Genomic DNA, 22,622 nt, shown 5'->3' on the forward strand with positions numbered 1-22,622 from the left:
ACATTACTGTTTTGAGTCACCTGTTACCTTGTGCTCCATTGTTTGCATCTGCTGCATCTTCTACTACAGCATCTTCTTCATCTTCATTATCCTCCTCCTCTTCATCTACTTGTTCTTCTTGAATTTCAGGGTTCTCACCCACAACTACATTCTCGGCAGCTGGGTTAGCAGGTTGATCAAGCACAGCATTTTCAACACCTCCATTGACAACAGCCTGAGCCTGCGGGAACAGAGTTTAGTATTCAGTTAAAAGTATGGAGAGAGGTTGATCAATTTATCCTGTATATAAAAAAAATGAACAGTATTAAAAAAATGTTAAATATTTATCTTTTAGATAAGCATGAAATTTGGGACCACTAAATCTTTTAAAAGGGGAAGAGAAACATTCAGACTTCACAGAGTAGCTGAGGTTGGAAAGGGCCTCTAGAGATTGCCTAGTCAACCCACCTACTCAAAGCAGAGTCAGCTACAGCAGGTTGCTCAGTGCTGTTTCCAGTTGGCTTTTGAGTAACTCGAGAGGCAGAGACTTCACCACCTCTCTAAACAATCTTTTCCAGTAGTTGATCACACGTACATTAAAAGAAAAAAATTGAAACCCCACACCTGTGGTTGGGGTTTTTTTTGTTGTTTGGTGTTTCGGTTTTTGTTTGGTTGTTTTTTTTTCCCCCCCCTCCATCTAAATGGAATTTCCTGCATTTCAATTTGAGCCTACTGCCTGTTGTGCTGTCACTTAATACTACCAACAAGGCTCTGGCCCTGTCTTCTTTACAACCTCCCATCGAGCATTTATACACACTGGTAAGGTTCACCCTGAGCCTTCTCATCTCCAGGCTGAACAGTTCCACCTCTCTCAGCCTCTCATCGCATGTCAGATGCCCCAGTCCTTTAATCATTTTTGTTGGCTCTTCACTGCACTCACTCCAGTATGTCCATATCTCTTGTACTGGGGGAGCCTAGAAGTGATTACAGCACTGCGGATGTGGTCTCTCCTGTGCTCAATAGAGGTGAAATCTCTTGATCTTATGAAAACTGTCATTATATTAAAAAGACAATAATTTAAGGACAACCTGAGTCAGTCATCAAGCTGAGGATCTCTATTTCTGTCTTTAAAAAGCCGACATTACAAAAGAAAAAAAAGAATTAATTATTTTCCCCATGTACATATTGCTTATATCATCGCTTCTCCTGCCCAAGAGGCTCCTGTAAGCACTAAAAAGGGCGCGTGTGTGTGTTGGGGTGGGGGGGCGGGGGCGCAGAGAAGCTCCAACTTCAGAAGTTTCAAAAAAATCTCCAACTGCTGTTAGAACAGTGAATTGTTACCTCATGAACTACTGAAATACTTATGAGAAAGACAAAATAAAAGCAAGCTGCATCTTCATTGACTATGGCTGACAACTCAGCTTTATATGTACAAAATTATCTTAAAAGGGTAAAGATACAAACAAAAGAATCTAAACAATGTTGAAGTCACTTTATAAAAATTATACAATAACAAATCCATTAACATTCCATTTTACAGAACTTCAAAAGTGTACATTTTCTAAAAAACAGAACTTCAAAACCACATTTTCTAAATTTATTATGAACTGAGTCATGAACTAACTACTTAACTGAGTAGTTAAGTTTTACCTCATTTTGTTGACCAACACCATTGAGTGGCTGTTGCTGATTTTGTTCCAACCACTGTGGTGCTCCTCCATGGACGATCTGTTCACGTAACCAAACAAGGCTGATAAATGCACACAGGGTGCATGTTACCACAAAACAGCCCTGCAAACAGTCAGCCAGTAAGTTCTCCCTGTTAAATAAAGAAAAAAAACCCAACATTAATGACAAATATATTTTGTTAGTAAGACTAAACTTAGTCATTGTTAACTACCACAAACAGATCCTTCTAGTCCAAATCAACAAATAAAATGGTATTTGTGCAAAAAGCTGATTTATTTTTGTGTCTAGGTGAAGTATCTAGACATTATTTAATTTTAAAAAATCTATTTAAAGGTTTCTTTTAGGAAGGCTGTATGTACCTGCGTACAAATGATTTTAAGTGCCAAGATAAACACTGATTTGGAAAAGGTTTTATTTCCCTCTGGTTTGGTTTCTGAAATTATTACTCTCTAAACATAATTATTCCTGCAAAACACGGTCTGACTCAATGTGAAGAAAAGCTTCAAGAGTAGTTCAGGAAAAATAATTTTCAAGAATAGCAAAGGAAACACAAGAGTTGCTAAGTAAATGATTTGCTACAGTGAAAGGTCTGTTTAAATGGCTATATGCATAATATCTAGTCCACTAAAACATTTTATCTGCTGAGCTATCCTAACCAAAAGAATGGAACTGCGGGGTTTGACTTCAACTGCTCTACAGTTTGGGTAGTCTTTTATCCCAGATATTATCTCTATACTTTAAAAAGCCTAATCTATCAAGTCATACATAACTGTAAAGCAGCAGCAAAACAAAGTTCAGATAGCCAACTGAACTAGGGTTGCATGCAGCGCAAGAGGCATTTCAATCAGCTTAAGCAACCCTCATCCCTAATTCCAGGTACCCCCTCCCACTTGTTTTCACCCTTGCACTACTTGACCATAGTGAATTTGCTCAGGAAGCTAGCCAACTTCAATACATTCTTTAAAATAAGTAAGAAGTATGACAGCACACTACTCTGAGACCCCCAAAGAAGTATCAGTCTGGCACACTATGCAGATGCACAAACACTTGTGCCTGCACAGTACAGTGAATACCATGGGGACAAGAAGTCCAAAATGAAAAGATGACACAAGATTCTATTGAAATTGACTCTGTCGAAGCATAGCTCCACATGCCATTAAAATCTGACACATACTTGAGTCCTTTGTTTTCTCCCTAGACTGTAAAAGATGCAAGAAGAGGTGCTCTAGGTTCAGTTGTTTCAGATTCTTCTCAGAAAAATAAAAATAAAATCTACACTTACTGGGAGATAAGAGGAAAAATACTGTTATTAATCTCAAGCGAGTATCTCTCTCCATTAATAAAAATTAATGAAATGTCAGATTTGAAATATCAGGTCATGTTACAAAAGACCTGAGCATGATGATGCCCAACTGAGATGGCTTCGCTAAACTGCACAGAACATTCATTCAAAATTTGCTTGATGCGCAACTGATTCTACTCAAACTGAGGTTCAGTTGCTCAGGTTTAAGATAATGAAAAAAGTAAGAACCACCCTGAAACTCTATTGTGTTGGTACGTACTGATTATTTAAGTAAAATTGGTTTAAAAGCGACAAAGATAGACAATATTCAATAGCATACAGTGATTGAAGCAGTAAGAGTGTCAGCTAGAAGGCAATCCAATAAAAAAAAAGTCCTTATCACATACAAGGCTCAAGATGGATATAATTAAATTCAACATATAGAAACGTAACAAAGTAAACAGCATGTGAAATTAATATTCTTAGCAACATATTAATATTCTACTATGTGGCATCTGATTGAAACTGTAGAAAATTCATTTTTTATAATTATTAAGTGTAATTTTCCAGCATAAGTTTTCTTGACATCAAATACAAATCTTCATTAACCAGGGCCCATTTTGTAAAGCTTTTCATCTCCAGAGAACCTGAATAACAGAACTTCAAAGTGAAATGATTTCTACTGTAATACTGTTGGCCATACATCTCATTATGCAAAGTGTAATGGGCAGCTGCTTACGTAAGATAATGGAAGATAACAAGCATAACTGGAAGAAAGGGACACTGAGTTCCAAAGCAACCATTTTCATGGTAATCTGACTAGAAAAGTTATTTATATCAAACTGTTTAAGTACTTACGTTGACAGAATATCTAATGGCAGTGTCAGTAGTGAGCTCACAGAGCCAGTAAACAAGCACTTGTAGATACGACCTGCATGAAGAAACAGAAGCGTGGTATAAATTCGATTTTAGTTATAGACTCACTTGGAAAAGACCATAGGTACCCTCTTTTCACCTATTGTCCTAACTAAATTTATGACAAGGAAAAAAAAAATAACCTCAACTATCAGTGAACTAACAGAACTCAAGACCATATACAACCATGTGGAACAAAGCTGTATTTTAGCTGAACATTCTTGATAAAGTATGTATTCACAGTGTAAGAATTGCCATACTAGGTTAGACCTAAGATTCATCTAGACCTGTCTCCAGCACTGGTCACACCAATGGATGCCTAAGGAAGAATATGAAAACAGGTTAAAGATACTTGCAGCAATACTTCCTCAGTGCATTCTCATATGCTTCACGCAAAGCAGCTCAGTTCCTGTGCCATAGTATCTCAACGCTAATTAATTCATGATGGATTTTTCCCCCCATTAATTTATTCAATCATATTTTTTCACCTGTATAAAGTTTTGGTATTATGATACCTTATAGCAAGGAGTCTCACCACTTCATTATCTGTTTTAAATAATTGTTTTATGGGTTAATGCTTGATGCTAGTTAAAGTCAGCTTTTTACTGTGATTCCTCAGGCACATAATCTTAAAAACAGGTTAACAGTATATATAGTCTACGTCAGAAAATTAGGTTCAGATCCATAGGAGGATGACATAAGGGACAGATGCTCGGAACAGGAAGGAAGAATTAAAGCACCCATACCCAGAAATGCAATTCTTAAGATTCTCATTCCACCCTCTAGACATGCATAGGTACTCAAGTATATACTGGCACACTGTGATGGTTTCTGTGACCTAAAAAGCTCAGTTATTACCTCCTTGGTTAAATCTGTTTGGAACTTACATAAAGTTTGTTTCTACACATCTCAATCAATCCACCAGAAATGCCCCATAGGTCTACTGTTTATGCTCACCATTTATATAAGACATAATGTAGCACTTGGAGGAAGTTAACACTGATATCCCCAGTGCAATCTACCCCTTCTGCTGAAGTTCTGTCATTGGACAGAAAATAATACAAAATAGTAATAGAAAATTCAAAGGTCTAGAGTAAGTTCAAACACAAAAGAGACAATGGCTGTAGCTGATCTAATGAAAGTATTCAGTCTCATTGCAGCCAATACTACTTACACATTTTATATTGAACAGTCTCCAAATCAAATTTAGCAAGATGGTACTGATCCTCTGCTGCCTGTGAGTTTCAATAGTTTGCCTCCGCCTACCATCTACCTACATGGTGGGGAAACTTCAAAGGGGCAAGATACCACTGTGAACTCTGCCAGGCTGAAAAGGTCAGAGAACGCAAGCCTTATGACTCCTGATTACACTACACTGGTAGGAAACAAGTGTAACAAAAATCATTGTGAGATTAAAGCACCAGTATAGGTTAGGGGCGGACCTGCTGGGAAGTAGCTCTGAGGAGAAGGATCTGGGGGTTGTGGTAGACAGCAAATTATCCATGGCCCAGCAATGTGCCCTTGTCGCCAAAAAGGCCAATGGAATCCTGGGCTGCATAGGGAAGAGTGTGGCCAGTAGGTCGAAGGAGGTCTTTCTCCCCCTCTACTCTGCACTGGTGAGGCCACAACTGGAATACTGTGTCCAGTTTGGGGCTCCCCAGTTCAAGAGAGACAGGGAACTGCTAGAGAGAGTCCAGCGTAGGGCAGCTAAGGTGATTGAGGGCTTGGAGCATCTCCCGTATGGAGAGAGGCCGAGAGAGCTGGGACTCTTTAGCCTGGAGAAGAGAAGGCTGAGGGGAGACCTTATTATGGCGTACAAGTATCTAAAGGGTGGGTTGAAAGAGGATGGAGCCAGGCTCTTTTCAATGGTTCCCAGTGACAGGACGAGGGGTAACGGGCACAAGTTGGAACACAGGAAGTTCCGTTCAAATACACGGAAACACTTCTTTACGGTGAGGGTGACAGAGCACTGGCACAGGCTGCCCAGGGAGGTTGTGGAGTCCCCTTCTCTGGAGATTTTCAAGACCCGCCTGGATGCAGTCCTGAGTAATGTGCTCTGGGCAATCCTGCTTTGGCAGGGGAGTTGGACTAGATGATCTCTAGAGGTCCCTTCCAACTCTGAAAACTCCGTGATTCTGTGATTTTATGGAATAGGAAGGGGATTTTATTACAGAAAATCTCTAAGCAAAGTGATCTCTAAGCAAGCTATTTTTCATCACAGATTTCACTTGCTCACTCTCATACAAGCACCAAGACATGTATGCCCAAGTGGGCTGGACAGGATGACTTGTGAACAACACTGAATACAAAGAACACCACTTAGTAAATCCTCATTGTATCTCTTGGATTCTTCTTGACTGGCATTCCTGAGCTGATTTTAGACTTGCCTTTCATACTCTTCCCGAGTGAATGCCATTTGGGATCTTTGCCTCATTGTTGTGTTTCATCCCTCGAGTGAGGCAAAATTCAGTTCTCCTGTTTTCCTTATCTGGCAAGTCCAGTCTTGTTCTTCGCCTTCTTGACACCTTATCTTTAGTCTGTTTGTTTTCCCTCTTGATTTGAATGAAATCACATATACAGTGCTCTTTGGCAAACAGCAAATACTCCTTTTAGCCCTTCTTCTGCTGGTTCTACTGGTGCTCACATATGCAATTCCATTTATACTTTTCTCATGCCAATTTAAGTAGTTCTATTACACATCTCTACAATTTTAACCTCTACACAATTACATGAAACATGTATACAACCATTCTCTTCAGCTATATTGTTTTTTAAAAAAAAAGGCAACTGAATCACTCCAGAAAAATACAGTCATGTGCCATATCAGTGTGTAATGACTGGTTTCTAGAATTTGAGATAAAGGAGGCACTTCAGAGAACTCTACTTCCACTCTAGCATCTCCTCCTCCCTTAGTGTATACATTCACTTTACTCAGTGCGTATACCTCTTTCTTACCCCATGTACTGCATAGGTACCTTGGCTCTTTCACTCCAGGAACCATGCAGCTAAATACAAATATCAGAGAGAATAAAACCACTTTGGATTAAATTGGCCCAATTAATCCTGTTTCTCTGAACAGATCAGGGCAAACTGTGTAACTGCTTTTTTTCATCCACTAATGTAAATATGCTTTGTGCTAACAGAATAGCAACCACCTATCAGAGCCTGCTGGGATTAGGCTGATGGTATGCACAGAGAGACAAATTCCTTTTACTCAACTATCTAAGATGTGTATGCAATAAAGTGAAATTACAAAAAAAAAAAAAAAAAAGTAGAATTTATCCCACAATGGGATAACTGCATGACTAGCACGTTAATCTGGAAGACAGATTTGTTCAACCATACATCTCCTTTGGTATGTTTGACAAGTTTTTTATGTCGCACCTTTTTCTTCCAGATATAAAACAATGAGAAGAATACTTCCTTGTGAAGCCAGCCACACACAATTACATGAACCATATGACAGAAATAGGCAAGGCAGAAGATTACATTAAAAAGTATTTAAATATTACAGAAAATTAAAGATTACATTAAAGGCATTTAACCTAAGACAACGAGATGTAAAAAAAAAAAAAAAAAAAAAAAGAAAAAGAAAAAATTCACATCCACAAGACAGATCCTGACAAATTTCAAAAGTAAATGGATTTTTCAGGGTTTGTTAGACTGAATGGCTCTACCATGTTGGACACCTTCCTGTGCAAATATGCTACCCTTCACAGTACATTAATTCTTAAAGGAAACCATACATAAGGGTACATGTGCAATATTAGAGACAGAAATTAAGACAAAGTAAAAAAAAAAATCAGTCACTTGTAAATCAAAATCGTAATTCAGTTATATTGGCTTAGTAAATGAGTATTAGAAAAAAACACATTTGTAAAAAAAGTCTAATATAACTAAGTTTAGGTGGTGACTTCTGGTAACATTTCAGCATTACTGTATTACTGAAGAGCAAGCATCAAGTTTTCAGACAGTTATGAAACTTAGCTACCTTAATTATCTATTGAATATGATTATGCTGTCCTTTAGAAGTTTTAGTAAGAAAAGCATACAACATTTACATTTTGAAAGACAACAGTAGAAAACCAAGATTAATCTAAAAGCCCAAGGAAGTAATTTGAAGTATTTTTTATTTTGAACACAGAGCAGTTTGTAGATCTTGTTTACTCCGTGGCCAGAAAAGCTCTTTTTCTTGCACAGGAAGGACAGGCTGCAGAAACAGGATCACTCTTTTATAGCTGATGCCAGTATTGTGCTATTCTCAAACTAAGCCAGTGCCAGCTACAAATAAAAGCGCAGAACATATTGAGAAACTGTCTAGGGAGATGCATTTACTGGCTCCCTGCTCTTTTATTCAAGGGGTATATTACTGTTCGTAAAGATGCACTTCCAATCATTTCCTTGGCTGAATACTATATACTTTTTGCCTTTTTTCATCTTGTCTATATTTCTAGCTTATTGATATATCAATAGTTCTCTTTCCATTTGTATTTGAAAAGTGATTTTCAAACTGGATACTACAGTAATTTAAGTGCGCACTCTCTTTTTCTGTTGAATTCCTTTACTACATATAGGTCTTTGTTTAGGATTTTTTAAGAGAAGTTTTACTAATCAATTTGTGTACAACTGTAAAGGAATTTCACTTTTCATGCTAAAAAAATATTGCATTTTCATTTATAGTCAGAAAAAACAGAACAATACTTCTATCCTAATATTAATAAATGATATCAAATAAAAACTTCCATGTAGATTTTAAAGAAGATAATTGAAAAGGGGCATTGTATTGGAATAAGAAGTTTAAAATCACTTTTATGCATTTTCTTCTATGTCTTAACACCTTCCTGCATTGCACTACTAGCTTAAGAGTCAAATAGCTAGAACTTCTGAGTGAGATATCAGAGAAATAATATCTTTGAATTTATGATTTTTTAAAAAAATAAAAAAAACAATGGTCCCACAAAACTGTTGCAGCACGTGCCATATTTTCCTACACATAAGAGTATTACAGTACAAAAAAATTAATACTTACATGCAGTAAGAGGTACTACTCCCAACCATGCAAAGGCCACAAGTGTATAATGAAACCAGTATCGTATTGCTGTGCCAATACTCGTAACCAGTCCAGCAAAGATGTCTTGGATTGGAAGCCGTGAAGGCATATCTGGGGAATAAACTGTGTAGAAAAGGCACTTATGAAACAGTTCTTCCTTTAAAGAAGCATTTATGTAAAAGTCCTGCCAACTACAAAATGTTTCTGTTTGGCAAAAGCTTACTAGAAGAATAAGCATATTTTATAGACTCCCAAGAGATGACCCCAAACAAATAATAAAAAACCCACAAACAACTTAACATGATGTATTTGTTACATTGTGTACTAAGTGGAATGGGAAAATAATTAAACTCCATGCTAGTTTTCGACTTAGAGAAGTTTTCTTAATAGCTTTATTTATTAATTGTAAACTCTGATTATCTCAAAATAAGCTCAAGCCTGCAAGAAAAATCAGATTCTAAATTCAGAAGCCCTCCCACTCAGCACTACCTCAAAGATATCCTTGTCTGTTATTTATAAACCTAGTTCAAGGAAAGACCTCAAGGAACAAGAGCAATTAGCAATTTTGCATACTGTCATTTTGATTATGCTAGATAAGTTAGATTCTACTTGCTATCCAACAGCACAAGAAAAAAAGAAATCAGCAAAATGAAAGCACCACACAGACAGGAAAACGAAGGGAACTGATTAAGTATCTACAGACATTGAAATTTACACATAATGACTTTTACTTTCAACAAATACCTATTTCATACATGCAAGATATTTTCTAAGGTCACTCCTATTATAGAACATAATGCAAATCTCTCAGCCTGTATAGACATTTTCATAATAGTAGTTTTTCTGGACTTCTAAAATTCAACACCTATATATTACATAAACCCGCTCCTACTCAAAAGCCAAGAAAAACAGTGACAGGGATTCTTCTTTTGCAAACAATTATAAAACATCTATCTCTAACAATTTCATTACATTTAGTTAGCTTCTACACACTTATATGGATGCCAAGAAGTGGTAATAAAAAGTATCAGTAGCAGATTTGAATACAGAAGATAAACTACAGTTAGGCGTTGCACAAAAACATTGCTGCCTGGATGTTTAACAGTTATGGTAGAAACTGCTGAGCTTGAAGACTAACACATTTGATTAATGTGCTATTTTTTATAACATCACATTCTTTTAACTACATAAGGAAACTCAATTTTTATAAGAACCACCAGAGAAAAGTTTTCCTTCTCTCTCATTGACAATCCTTTGACTTAAAAGTCAGAGAAATACAGCTTCATGCAATCTACCTGCATCCCCCCCTTTTCTCTAATGAACATCCTTGCTACAATTTTCTTGTTACAGAAACAGATTCAGTAGACAATTTGGTAGTACCATAGAAAATGCCAACTGAAGACTTACTAACAATCTCTCAGCTCACAGTGAACAAACATTCTGGAAAATTATCAGAGGAAACAAGCAGACCTTTGTTAAGCATGATAAAAGAATACCTACCTCGAGTATATTTGTTACACATTTATGGTATCACTTCAGGCAAAACTGAACTCAGCAGATACTTTGGGGCTTATTTTTTTTAACTTACAAAAAATATATTTTGAACAACACTTTGGAACTGCAACAGGGACTACAAGGAAAACATTAACTTCGCATTAATGATTTATTTGTTAGGGGGAGGTTGGGAGGGTTTAAAGTTTTGAAAAAAATGCATCTTTCAGGAATTACCAAACACTCACACAGACCGACTGTAAAAAAGGATGCCCATCTTAACTCAATAAAGCTGAAGTTGTTAACAATGTTAACACCTCTACGTACTCATTTTACTAAAGGCTTTAGGATTACAACTGAGCATTCAAATTAATGCACAATATAGCTACTACTCCAAGACAAGCTACTTCCCCCAAATTTTAACAATTTGATGATTTTTGATGATTTCAGGAGATGGGGGTGGGGGAAGACTGCTGGTTTTCCTCTGCTTTGCCACACCTCAAAATATATACAGCTTCTACCACTAGAAGCTTTATATCATGATGATAAGACAAAGCCCTTCTGTGTCCTACAACACTCGGGTGGGTGAAATACAAAAATTCCTAGCATGACAGGAACCCCTGGTGTGCAAGCACACTGCAGTACTGAAGCTTGCTGCCAGTAATTTTCATAGCTAATCCCCTCCACTTGTGTCTGTCATCTACTGCCATTTTCTCCCTACATTCCACCCCCCACTACCACTGTGAGACTTTGACCCCTGCCACTGTGGTGTACATCCTCTTCATTCCCTTTCCACAATTGTCCTCCTCATCCTTCCTCCATCCCTTAATTCCAATCCCAGTAACCTTTCCTAACACAGTTTGAGAAACCAATTTCCTGCATTATTTACCACAGTTCCTCCAAATAAAAATACCCCTCCTAGAGGCCAATTAAAGCAACAGGTTTTTTTCTATTACAGCCTGAAATTCAAACAGACTTTGGCTGAGCATAAAAGAGCTTAAGCATTTAATATGAAGAATCTCAGGATGCTAAAGGATAGTTTAGGAGCTCAATCAATCCAAATGATTCACAAGAACAAATAGTTTCTGATCTAACAATCTTTCATACCAACAGTAACACGTGAACAAAGAGGAAGAAGAGTAACAAACCACGATTACAATACAAACAGTGAGGTCCAAGTGCATGCAAGCCTTGAATTAGTAACTTTGCATGCATAAATCAAAAGCTTATTTCAGATTATAATAATATTTAAACTGAAGAACATCCTACCCACGTGGCTTCCTTCCATTTTACAATCTTTGTATTAACCAAGCTTGTGACATCGTTTCAATCACTTGCCAGCAATGCAGCTGCTTAGAAAGCAGAAGAATGAACCCATCCCAATCTCCAGCCAAAGATCACACTAGTCTACTTCCCTCTTTGTAGTTTTGAAAATATTTATGTTATGTTACCTTCTACAGAAAAGAAGTTTTGAAAACTGTTGTCTTCTGGGAAATACAGACTCACTTTCTTTCATGAGTCAGTGCTTATGAATATTTATTGTGGCATCAAAAGTGCATCGTAGCACATGACAAAGGAAAGTGCATGTGTGGGGAGGAAAATAATATAGAGTAGTTGCTCTTTAAGAACTCAGAAAGAAAATGTACAAGTTAAAAATGAATAAACACCTTGACATAATTAAAAAAAAGCCAAAGCTACTTTCTTTTTTTTTTAATAGTTGTATGAATTCATAACTTTGAAGAACTGAAGAAAAGGAACTAATTTTAAAACAAAGTTTAGCTTCAAAGCATTCATTTGAAAATCGAGTCATTTGCCTGCATTTTTAGAGAATGACTCAATTATTCAAAAGAAAAATCAGTTCCTTTGTACTCCGCCAAGATGGAAGTTGAGCCTTCTACTCTTTCCTTCCTCCCTCCCTTCCAAACAGTAACTAAACTAGTAGTTCAGGTGCTAAAGAAGTCACAAGATGTCACAGAACTCAAAGATAGTATAGGACTTAAAGAATATATACACTAGGAATATTTTATGAATACTCCATACACAAAAAGTTACACTAGCAAAGCAGCATTTTTGACAGAATGACAGCAACAGCCTTTACAAGCAAACCAGGCTAAACCAAAAGAGGACTTATGGGTATTACTGCACTATTATTCTCAACTTAGTGCCTGTCCATTGAAGTACAGATACTAATTATGTACACATTTATTCGACCACATCCTGTGATGAATTAACTGAAAGTTCTTTAAACCTGGTATGGTTATAGGCATATACATCAATCCCAACTCTGTCTTATCATTTTCTCTCCAGGACCCGTGACTCTTTCCCAGTTCCCACAAGTGGATCCAGCATTCACATTATCTTCCAAATAAAGAGGGATAAGAGAAACTAAGCAACTAACTGCATGAGTGTTGGGTGAAAGGGAAACAATGAAACAAGACATGCTGTGTAGAGGCTAGAGGAATCTGTGCTAGATACCTGACATATGCTAGGACTGTATGCAGCTTTGTAGAAAAAAAAAAAAAAACAAAAAACAAAACCAAACCCACATACTGTGCAATGTGGAAAGACAAGATGAAAAAAATTATCAGCTGAGGGTGCTCAGTCTGGGGAGTGGCCAGTGTGTGACAGGAGGATAAGCAGATCTTTGCTGGAGGCTGAATGTGGACGAAGTACTCTATTACATGGGGAAGAAAGAGGTTCACTTACTACCAATTTCAAGGCTCCTATGACAAATGTTAACTGTTAAGCCACAGTAATTCAATTATGTTTTCTCACGTGTCCATAATCTGCAACTACATTACAAGCTGTGCTGGTAAAAGCTATGTCAATCAAGGATTAAACTTCCGCAGGAACACCTCTGTCGATAAGGGCAATGAATAAGCTTTCTAGTATCAACACTAACACACATATAAACTGCAATTTATTTACAACTTCTCATTCTCTGTTTTCTATACCCTAAGGAAAACACTACACGCTTTTGCCTCTTTTTTTCCCCCCAAACAAAACTAGAAAGCCTGCTGTCTTCTTAACAACTAGTAAATCACCAAAATGAAGTTTTCTGGTCTTGCACACTAAATTCTGTAGAGGACCTAGCAGCAGAACGCAATTTTGAAAGTGGCTAGTTACCTTGTAGGGAGCTCCAGTATTGGGAATCACTCTTAATTTGCAAAGCTTCCAAATAGAAGCAATATAATGCCTTTATAAAAATGTTTAACAAATAAAACTTGCAAGCAGATGACGTCTCTCTTACATTTCTTATACAGGTATCTGTAGCATTTAAAAAGAATAACCTGAAAGCATTGCTGTGATCACATAAAATATGCTGTTCTCACAGTGGTAAGAGCTAATATTGTACATTTCACTGCTGATCTTTTAAAAAATGGTCTTATGTGTTTAATTAATTGTTGGCAGAAATGGAAAATTTTGAAGAAAGGTGGATTACGGGATTTTTGGAACAGAAGATAAACAAACTAAACCATCTGGCTCCTTAGCCTCCATTTTCTCTACCGATGTACAAAACCAGTTAAAAAAAAAAAAAACAACCACACAACAAAAAACCAAAAGGTGAAAGGGGCACAGGAGATGGGATGGGTGCTCTATCCTTCTAACTGGGACGAGCTATCCTGAAAAGGAAATTTGACTTTCATTGTACCACACACCTAAAAGTCAAACCTCAATCTTTCCCAACTCAAGACAGCTTCTACAGTGCAGATACTTGTCAGTTTAAAAAAAAAAAATTAAATTACATATCTGTACCATGAAGAACCAAGATCAGCAGTTGTAAATAAAATATCAGCACAAACACATTTAATGAGAAAAATACATAGCACAAGAACCACTTTACCTGTTCAACAGGCAATAAGTTGGCAATAGCAATACTAAATAATGAGCCTAGCCTGCCACCAAGCCAAAGGACCTCACTTATTTCTACTACTATCGGTTAAAATTGGGAACGATATAAAGATATAGTCATTCTTCATCATAAATTGCCTAACTTACTTAGTTGAAGCTAACATAAAAGGTGATGCAATACTTGGTAGTTACTGTATCTTGACTGAAATGCAAGTGGAATAATTATCATTTCCGTTATCTGTCAAAATCATTCAAATTGAAACTGACAGAAGCCACACAGTAGCATTGCAAGCAGATAGTTCAAAGGTAACTAAAAAACTGATTTTCAAATTCAAATTTTGCTGTGTTTTCACCTTAACATTCAGACTTCCAAACACAATTCATCAATGAAGCTGAGAACATGCCACATGCCATAATGTTGGCAACAAAAGAATGGGACAAGGCTGTCAGAAAAGGTACAGAATAATACTTATTTTATGGCTCATGTAAGATTGTGAAAGAACCAGATTATCCATTATTTAAACAATTCACACAGTCTGCAATAATATGCAGAAGAACTTTAATTCAAACAAGAATATAGAATTTAAAACACAAATTTGGATCTATCATGCTGAATGAAAAAGTAATCACTTCATACATACTAAGAGAAAAAGAGAAAAATTCTGCAAAGATAGGAGCAGTAAAATATACTTACTTGGTGTGAAAGCAAATCTGTGCTTACATAATTCACAGTATTCTTTTCTGCTGTGTTTAAGCCACTGAACTAAGCTGCAATAAAAAGTGATCATATTAATACATGGTATTACATCACTCCGCTTTATACCTCCATTAAGGACTACACACCAATTCTCTGTTTTCAAACATAAATCAGGATATTGGTACTACCAAGCAGGCTTAAATTAGCATGTTATTAAGTCCATTTAGGCCATCAAGTAAGTTTCAAAAAGTAAAAGAGGTAAGATATGAGTAATAGCGACTCTTCAATTACATCACTTACATCACTGATAAAGTACATTCTTTGAGTTATTGAAAAGGCTAATAACTCAAAGCACATATCCTGACATGGACATCCACTAGTGACACTAATCCTTACAAATATTTCAAGATATGACACATATATGCACACTGATAAGATTTAGAACAGTTGTATTTGTGAAAGAATGTCTATTAAAATACCATCAAAAGGAATGTAGGCTATAGACCAGAATTACAGTTTTCAGTTCAGCATTTCCCTGATAAAACATACACCTCTAAAATGACCAAAAAGTACTAGGGTATTTTTATTTCTTGCTATGAGGTTGGATGTTCTTTTTATTCACAACTATACGTGGGCAGAAAAATCCCAACATACTGATTTTTCTGCTTAGTTTTCATAAAGCTGACATATGAGTAGAACAGTAGTCCTAAACACAAACAATTATCAGTACTTTCTTTTCATATATCATTACTGAACTGTAATGAGCCATCATGTAAAAAACATCAAAACCCATAACACATTTCCACTGAAAACTGGATTTTCTTACTAGTTAACCTGAAGACTCAGGAAGCATTGTTTTTAGAAACATGTTAATGTGTTTTAATAAAAAAAATATATATATATAATTAGCACACACACACCCCAAACACAGAACTCACCATTCCTGATGAATAAATTTAATACTGCCAGTACACACACACGGATGATAGAGGGGTTTCTCAGGAGTTCCTTCAGACCGACAGACTCTGCATATATCTGCTGACAAGGACATAAAGCTTATTACACTACTGCTTAAAGAACTCAAATTTACAAGGCAAATTATACAATTAAATGCTAGAAAGCTTGCCACACAGCAAAATGAAGCCAGAATAAATTGAAAGAGGATGAAAGACAGATTTCATCTGATGCAAGACATGAAGACTGAGAGATCATCAGAAAAAGCAATAAGAATGTTATCTGCCTGGTTATGTTACAAAAATCTGAAACTTCATATTATTATATTTTTAAAATTTCTAGGAAATAGACACAGTGAAACTACATGCAGAGGTGCTCTTTGTCTAAAAAAGTCATCACTAAACCAACATACAAATTGTTAAGGATAATCTTCTTGAAAGTGGAGACTTTGAAATGGAAAAATTCCATCTGAGTTTTGAACAGGTTAAAAGGGAGGCTGAGCAGAAGATATTTACTAATGTCTAATAATGACTTAAACACGCCATTTGCTACTCCTGAACCTAACGTGGATGTTCCTTGGTCTCTTAATGAAAGCAAAAACCCCATCATAACAAGTATTTTGTGAGTTTGCTACTTGAGTTGAATCAGGTCATCCATTTAGCAGTCTACAGCCCAGTCACAAAAGGAAAGACATCTTCTATTTCTTATTTAATAATTTTAATTTCAACAATATTTCAATAGATCCGTCACCTTCTATATTCTCTATTTTTGATATTTTATCACAAGTAAAGACTGCAAGATGTTTTGTGGGCAAAGAAGTGAGTGTAAACCTCTCCCTCTAAAGAACAGATGTCTATTTAGTTATCCAGGGCATTTAAACACACAACTAAATATAAATAAAAATCAAGCATTTTATTTGCTTATTGACAGATGCACAATATCTTCCCTTTACTCCTCCTTTTACTTCTATTAAGGAAATGAACATAAAATGTCCATTTTTATAGAATGTTTAAGTTCAGTATTTTCTCTTTTGTTATTTTTTTTTCTGCTTATCACCATTCAGCAAACCTGCAAGAGTGTAACAGATACATAAAGATTTTTGTTACGAAATTACCAACTTAAAGTACTGGTGTAAGAATTGGGAAAATATGCAATTTCAACTCTGAATCGCCTATCTTTTTTCTTGTTTGAAATCTCCAAAAGTTAATGTTTTCCTAGGAAAAGTTCCAAAAGGTACCAAATATTAATGTTTTTCTATAAAGAAGTTACAATATGACCATACCCATAGTTTGCATGGTCTTAGAACAGTTTCTACACACAAAGCATAGGAATTCAAGTGATTTCAAAGAAAAAAAATAATGTTCTTTTTATAAAAAAAGAGATTGGAATCCATTCATGCAGGCTGAAAACCTAGAATTAACAGAAACGTGTATTCAATACCACATCAATGACACTACCAAGAGACATAAAGAGTACTTCCATCACAGCCATATTGAGCAATGACATATTGCTGCAAACATCAAGAGCACCTGGTTTCTCTGCCGACAAGAATGCCCAGAACCTCTACTTCACTTAAATAATTCTTTTATCACAGAGACTATTTCCAGATGGCTGCACAGGACAGGTCTCTTCAACTAACAGGCAGGTTCTACCCACTAGCTGTGGTGTGCCCACCTTCCTCCAGCATTCTTCCAAACAGAGCTATTTCACTACACTAAGCTGACAACTTTGTACATTAGATCAGCCTCAGAAAGGGTCAGACAAGCACTAGAGCCAGCATGTGAAACTGCTGCTTTAAGAATACTCTTTGGTACCAAAGACAGCAAGTTGAAAGCACACTGTTCTCCGAAAGAGCCCCATAGCTCTCTGAACCCACTCATTAACGGTCCATTGGCTTTCATAGCAGATCATTCATTTATTCTCAAGACTGTTGGGGAAAAAAACATAATTTGGTTTATCAAAAGCAAATGAATTCTTTATTTGGAAAAGGATTTCTTCTATTAGTTTACTAAAATAAGTTAAGTCTAAATTTTATTTTTTCAAAGGCTATGAAAATTTCACCCTTATTCTACAGATCCAAATAAACATACACAAGAATAACAATCTGGGCTGTTAAGAAGTACATAGCTTCAAATCAATAACTCCCCCTAAGAGTCAATATGTAAAGCTATGCACCTTATGGCCTACTGTCATGTTCAGAGGTAACACTACTGTGTAGCAGATGTTATTTTTCTACTTGCACACACACTTTGCATCCTGTTCTTCATGCATGTGTTTTAGAAAGAATGGCCTTGGGTAACACAGTTCTTTTTTGTTCCCCCAGAGAATGATTCTCTGCCTAACCTCTCTAACTGAATGTTCATCACTGTAATATCCAAAAGTGAAGACTACGTTATGGTGTCTGGTGCTTTCAGGTGCTACAGAAATACAACCCTCACACTCATTCCGAGGCAAAGAAGCTGCCATTTAAGTCTGACGGTTATTACCCTAAACTGCCTCTCTTACCTGAGCTTTCACCATCCAGTTAAGTTTTCTAGCTCCACAATACAATTCAGTCAAGGACAAAACCCATCAGAAACACAATGGCCATAATATCATCAATGGTCTACCAATAGTTAGGAAAGCCCATTTGACACTTTGTAGCAGAAGGTCAGTAACACGGTACTATTACAGCACGGATTTCCTCTTCCTTAAAGCACTAACACAGTTTTTTCTGCTGCTAGTGTTCAAAGCTTTCTAACCTTGGGAAGTCTCTTCAGAGTTCTGGCACACGTTGTGAAATTCTAATAGTGGGAATTGAAGTTTGAAACTGTAGAAGTTGTAACATTCTAGTGGTATTTATGGAAAGTGAGTATATAGACTAGTTACTTTCATCCTACTACTCAGAGTTTTTGAGGGTAACATTGATAAGACTAGAGTATAGTATATCAGGCTACATGTATACATGTTTATGTATGTGTTTATATATATATAAAACCAGAAAAGTCCAAATTCCAAGTATAGAGTTTAACACGAAGGTTTAGTTAAAGGAGATAACACCTTAACAGCCCCCTCTTCTTTCCTCTTCCTGGTCTCTCTGTTCACCAAAACTAAGCCTGTAAAAGCAGGTGCGATGGAAGACCACTAATGTTAACAGTCTGTAACAAAGTATCAACTATGCTGTTTGAACTGAATCCACCGAGATGGATTTTCCAGCTACTGGAGTGGTGGAAACTCAGCCAGTGATTTCTGAGTATCCAATTCACAGTTTGCTATAATACAGGTTTTCTGGGCAACCAGAGGCCAAGCAATCAAATTTCACATTGCTAAATTCATCAGTGTAAGTAACTGTTGGTCTACAGAGCCCTGACAAAGTTGCAGAAAACAGTTTTTAAAAGTTGTTAGATTTAAAAAAAACACTAATATTTTGTTAAAACATCTGTTTTCACAAGTACTAGAGATGTCTACAGCACAACCCAAGGGACAGTTCTACAAAGGTGCTGTCTTATTTCATCTGGTGTTTCACGTTCCTCCAGCTTTTTTCTTTTTAATCCTCTCAAGCTGGAAAGTCAAGTGCCACTAGATAAAAAGCTACATTCAAAATGATGCCAAAGTAACAAAAGTCAAGACACAAAACACTTTCCTTGGAACTGTCTTGCTACTGCAATATATATTTGTAGTTATTGCTTAAGATGACAAGCAAAGCTCAAATACTGCAAGAAACATAGCACAAGGCACATCCTTTACTTATTTTGGTTTATGTTAGACTATGAAGTCCTGGTTTATCAAAGTCCTGCATTATCAGCTTGAACTACATAGTTCCTCAACATTACCCAAGCAGAGCAAAAACGCTGACAAAACATACCCACATTTGATCTCAAGTAAAGCAACACCCTTAAAAAAAGGAAACTACACATTAAAAAAATATGACTGTGATCTCTTTGACAACGTCTTTTTTAAAATGAGGTAAATTACTATGTATTAGTCTCTGCTAGAAGAGACAGAGAAACATGTCAGCTCCTGCATCATTTTACTATTTCAATTTTCCAAACAGATTTTACAGCATACGTAGCAAAGCTAACCTTGCCAAAGAAGCAGCAGCAGCTACAGCTGCTATTATTACACAGCTGAAAGTGGAAATTCAAAACTCGCTAAATTACAGGACCGGGTATGACAGGGTCTCCTCGGGGCAGCCCCTTCCTCACGGCCCCTTCCACTGCAAGCACCCCGGCTTCCGCCTTCCCCGCCGGGATCTGTCACAAACCCCCTTAACTCGCCCCCGAGTCCCCCCGCCCCTCTACAGCAAAGCCGCAGCGGGAGAAGGCAGCAGCCAGTGGAAGCCTCCGCCGGGCCCCCACGTCGAGGGCCAGCACCGGTACCGGCCCGCCCCGCGGCGGGCTGTCACCACAGCACCGCACCGCGCTCCCCTCCCCCACGCCCGGCCCCCAACGGCCGCCGTTATGTAAGGGGCACCGCCTGCGCACCACCAGCCCGCTCGCTCCCCGCCGCAATACCCCCGCTACCCCCCCCCCCGGGCCCCGCGGAGGCTGACGGGCCCGGCGCAGGAGGGGCGCGGGCGGCCGGCCCAGGCACCTGCAGCTCCGGTACGCGAAACCCCTCCAAGGCGTAAACAGCCCCCGCCTCGCCTCGCCGGCTACCGGGCCGCGTAACGGCTCCCCCCCACCCTCCACCGTAGAGGCAGCGCGGGCAAAGCCCCCCCTCGGTCGGAAGCGCTGGGGGGGGGGGGGGGGGGGGGGGGGGAGTCGGCGGCGAACGCGGAGCGAGCGCATTACCTTCCTCGGCGGTCTCCATCTTGTCTGGCTGACGCAGCGCCGGCCGGGCGGGTGGTGTGACCGCGGGGGGCGGGGCCGCGCGGGCAAGCGGTGCGGGCACCCTAGAGACCGCACCACCGAGACTCGGCGGGGATAGAGCGCCGCTCCCGCCGCGGCCGCCCCCTGGCGGGAGTGGTGGGGCCGGGAGGCCACGGGTGTTCTGGTGGCCCTGGAAACAGCCCTCCTCCTCCTCCTTCTTTTCTTCTTTTCTTCTTCCTCCTCCTTCTTTTCTTCTTCCTTTTCTTCCTCCTCCTCCTCCTTTTCTTCCTCCTCCTCCTCCTTTTCTTCCTCCTCCTCCTCCTTTTCTTCCTCCTCCTCCTCCTTTTCTTCCTCCTCCTCCTTCTTTTCTTCCTCCTCCTCCTTCTTTTCTTCCTCCTCCTCCTCCTTTTCTTCCTCCTCCTCCTCCTCCTTTTCTTCCTCCTCCTCCTCCTTTTCTTCCTCCTTCTCCTCCTCCTTTTCTTCCTCCTTCTCCTCCTCCTTTTCTTCTTCCTCCTCCTCCTTTTCTTCCTCCTCCTCTTCCTCCTTTTCTCCTTCTCCTCCCTCTCCTTCTCTCCTTCTCCTCCTCCTTCTTCTCCTCCTCTTCCTTCTCCTCCTCTTCCTTCTCCTCCTCAGGGGGCAGTTGTTACCTGTCCCCTTCTTCAAATCCCACCTTTCTCCCTCCTGAGCCTGACGTTTCCAACAGAACTAATAAACTCTTCAGTAAAAGAGTTGGGGAGTTGGACTAGATGATCTCTAGAGGTCCCTTCCAACTCTGATGATTCTGTGATTCTGTGATTCTGTGAAAACACACACCCCAAAGAATCTCCTTCAGCTTAATCATTTATGTGTCTGGGTCTTGCTGGCATAAGCAGCGGAGACAGAGTGCGTTAAAACTTTGTACTCTGCTGGGTGTGCAGAACCTTATCAGGTGGTCTCTGGTGAGTGGGCAAGAATATTGTTAAGGAAGAAAACAGAAGTTCATTGTATTAAGGGTAAACAGAAATTCCGTATTGATGAAATGTGTGTGCACGTTACGTTAGTTCTCCATTGCGGCAGCTATCTTCACCCCTCTAGTTGATCAACGAGTCATAGCAGCTTTCAGCTCTCTTTACCATGTGACCCTTTGTCTCCAACCAGGCATTAAATCCTTCATATCAAGCCTCCAGCTGTCGTGTCAGCAGTGGAGTGGATGGTAGCGGAAGCCTGGACTTAAAGTGCAGAGGTGGCACATGCCCAGGTTACAGTTTTGTAACTCTTTTTCATCAACTTTAACCACACTAGTACCTTCCAGATTACCTTCTTCAAGCACCAGTACTGCTGGTGGGATATATGATACTGGCCTGTGTAAGGAAAAAAAATCAGGGAAATGTGAAGGCTTCGTGTTGCTCTCCACTAGCTGTATAATTACAGTAAAGTGCTGCAATAAAACACACGTGGGCTACGCTATCATATTGATCTCTTCTGTGTCCACCCTCTAGACAGGCAAGCTGTAAAAACTCACACTTATAACTTAAAAAAAATCAGTTTATTTGAAAAGTAAGATTATTTTCATCTTAACAACTTATCCTGGCATATTAAAAAAGTGCCAGTGTAGTGCTGAGGATATGAGAAATACCAGTATATTATATTTGTCTGAACAAAGGAAAACTGATGGGAAAAAATAAGAAAAAAAAACAAGAAATTGCACTTCAATTTCAAAATACATTTTTAATTACCACTCTTTAGTTCCCAAACATGTAACCATTGTTGTTACTGTTGTGATAACTAGAAATTAAATGTCATATCCAAGTCTCTAAATTATCATTCACTTTAAAGAGGCCATGGCATGATTAATGTATATAATTCTCCAATTTTGGTCTTTCATGGTAGGCTTTTTAAAATTAGATCAAAGCTTTTGAAATGAGTCGCTATATGTTGCCAGTG

The 22,622-nt window shown here is 38.4% G+C and overlaps 1 protein-coding gene across 1 annotated transcript in view; it reads right to left on the bottom strand.

The window, feature by feature from the left end:
* Positions 1-20,700, bottom strand: part of MARCHF6 (membrane associated ring-CH-type finger 6) — a gene marked incomplete at its 5' end in the record, with an annotated part of 55,403 nt that extends 34,703 nt beyond the window's left edge. The window contains 7 exons of the mRNA XM_082499199.1: positions 28-220; positions 1,630-1,798; positions 3,809-3,881; positions 8,895-9,038; positions 14,953-15,026; positions 15,894-15,990; positions 20,682-20,700. Of these exons, the coding sequence (XP_082355325.1) occupies positions 28-220; positions 1,630-1,798; positions 3,809-3,881; positions 8,895-9,038; positions 14,953-15,026; positions 15,894-15,990; positions 20,682-20,700 (769 nt within the window). The remainder of the gene's footprint in view (positions 1-27; positions 221-1,629; positions 1,799-3,808; positions 3,882-8,894; positions 9,039-14,952; positions 15,027-15,893; positions 15,991-20,681) is intronic.
* Between the last annotated feature and the right edge of the window lie 1,922 nt (positions 20,701-22,622).

The sequence above is a fragment of the Vanellus vanellus genome (genome assembly GCF_965231255.1).
Source record: "Vanellus vanellus genome assembly, chromosome: 2".
NCBI classification, from domain to species: domain Eukaryota; kingdom Metazoa; phylum Chordata; class Aves; order Charadriiformes; family Charadriidae; genus Vanellus; species Vanellus vanellus.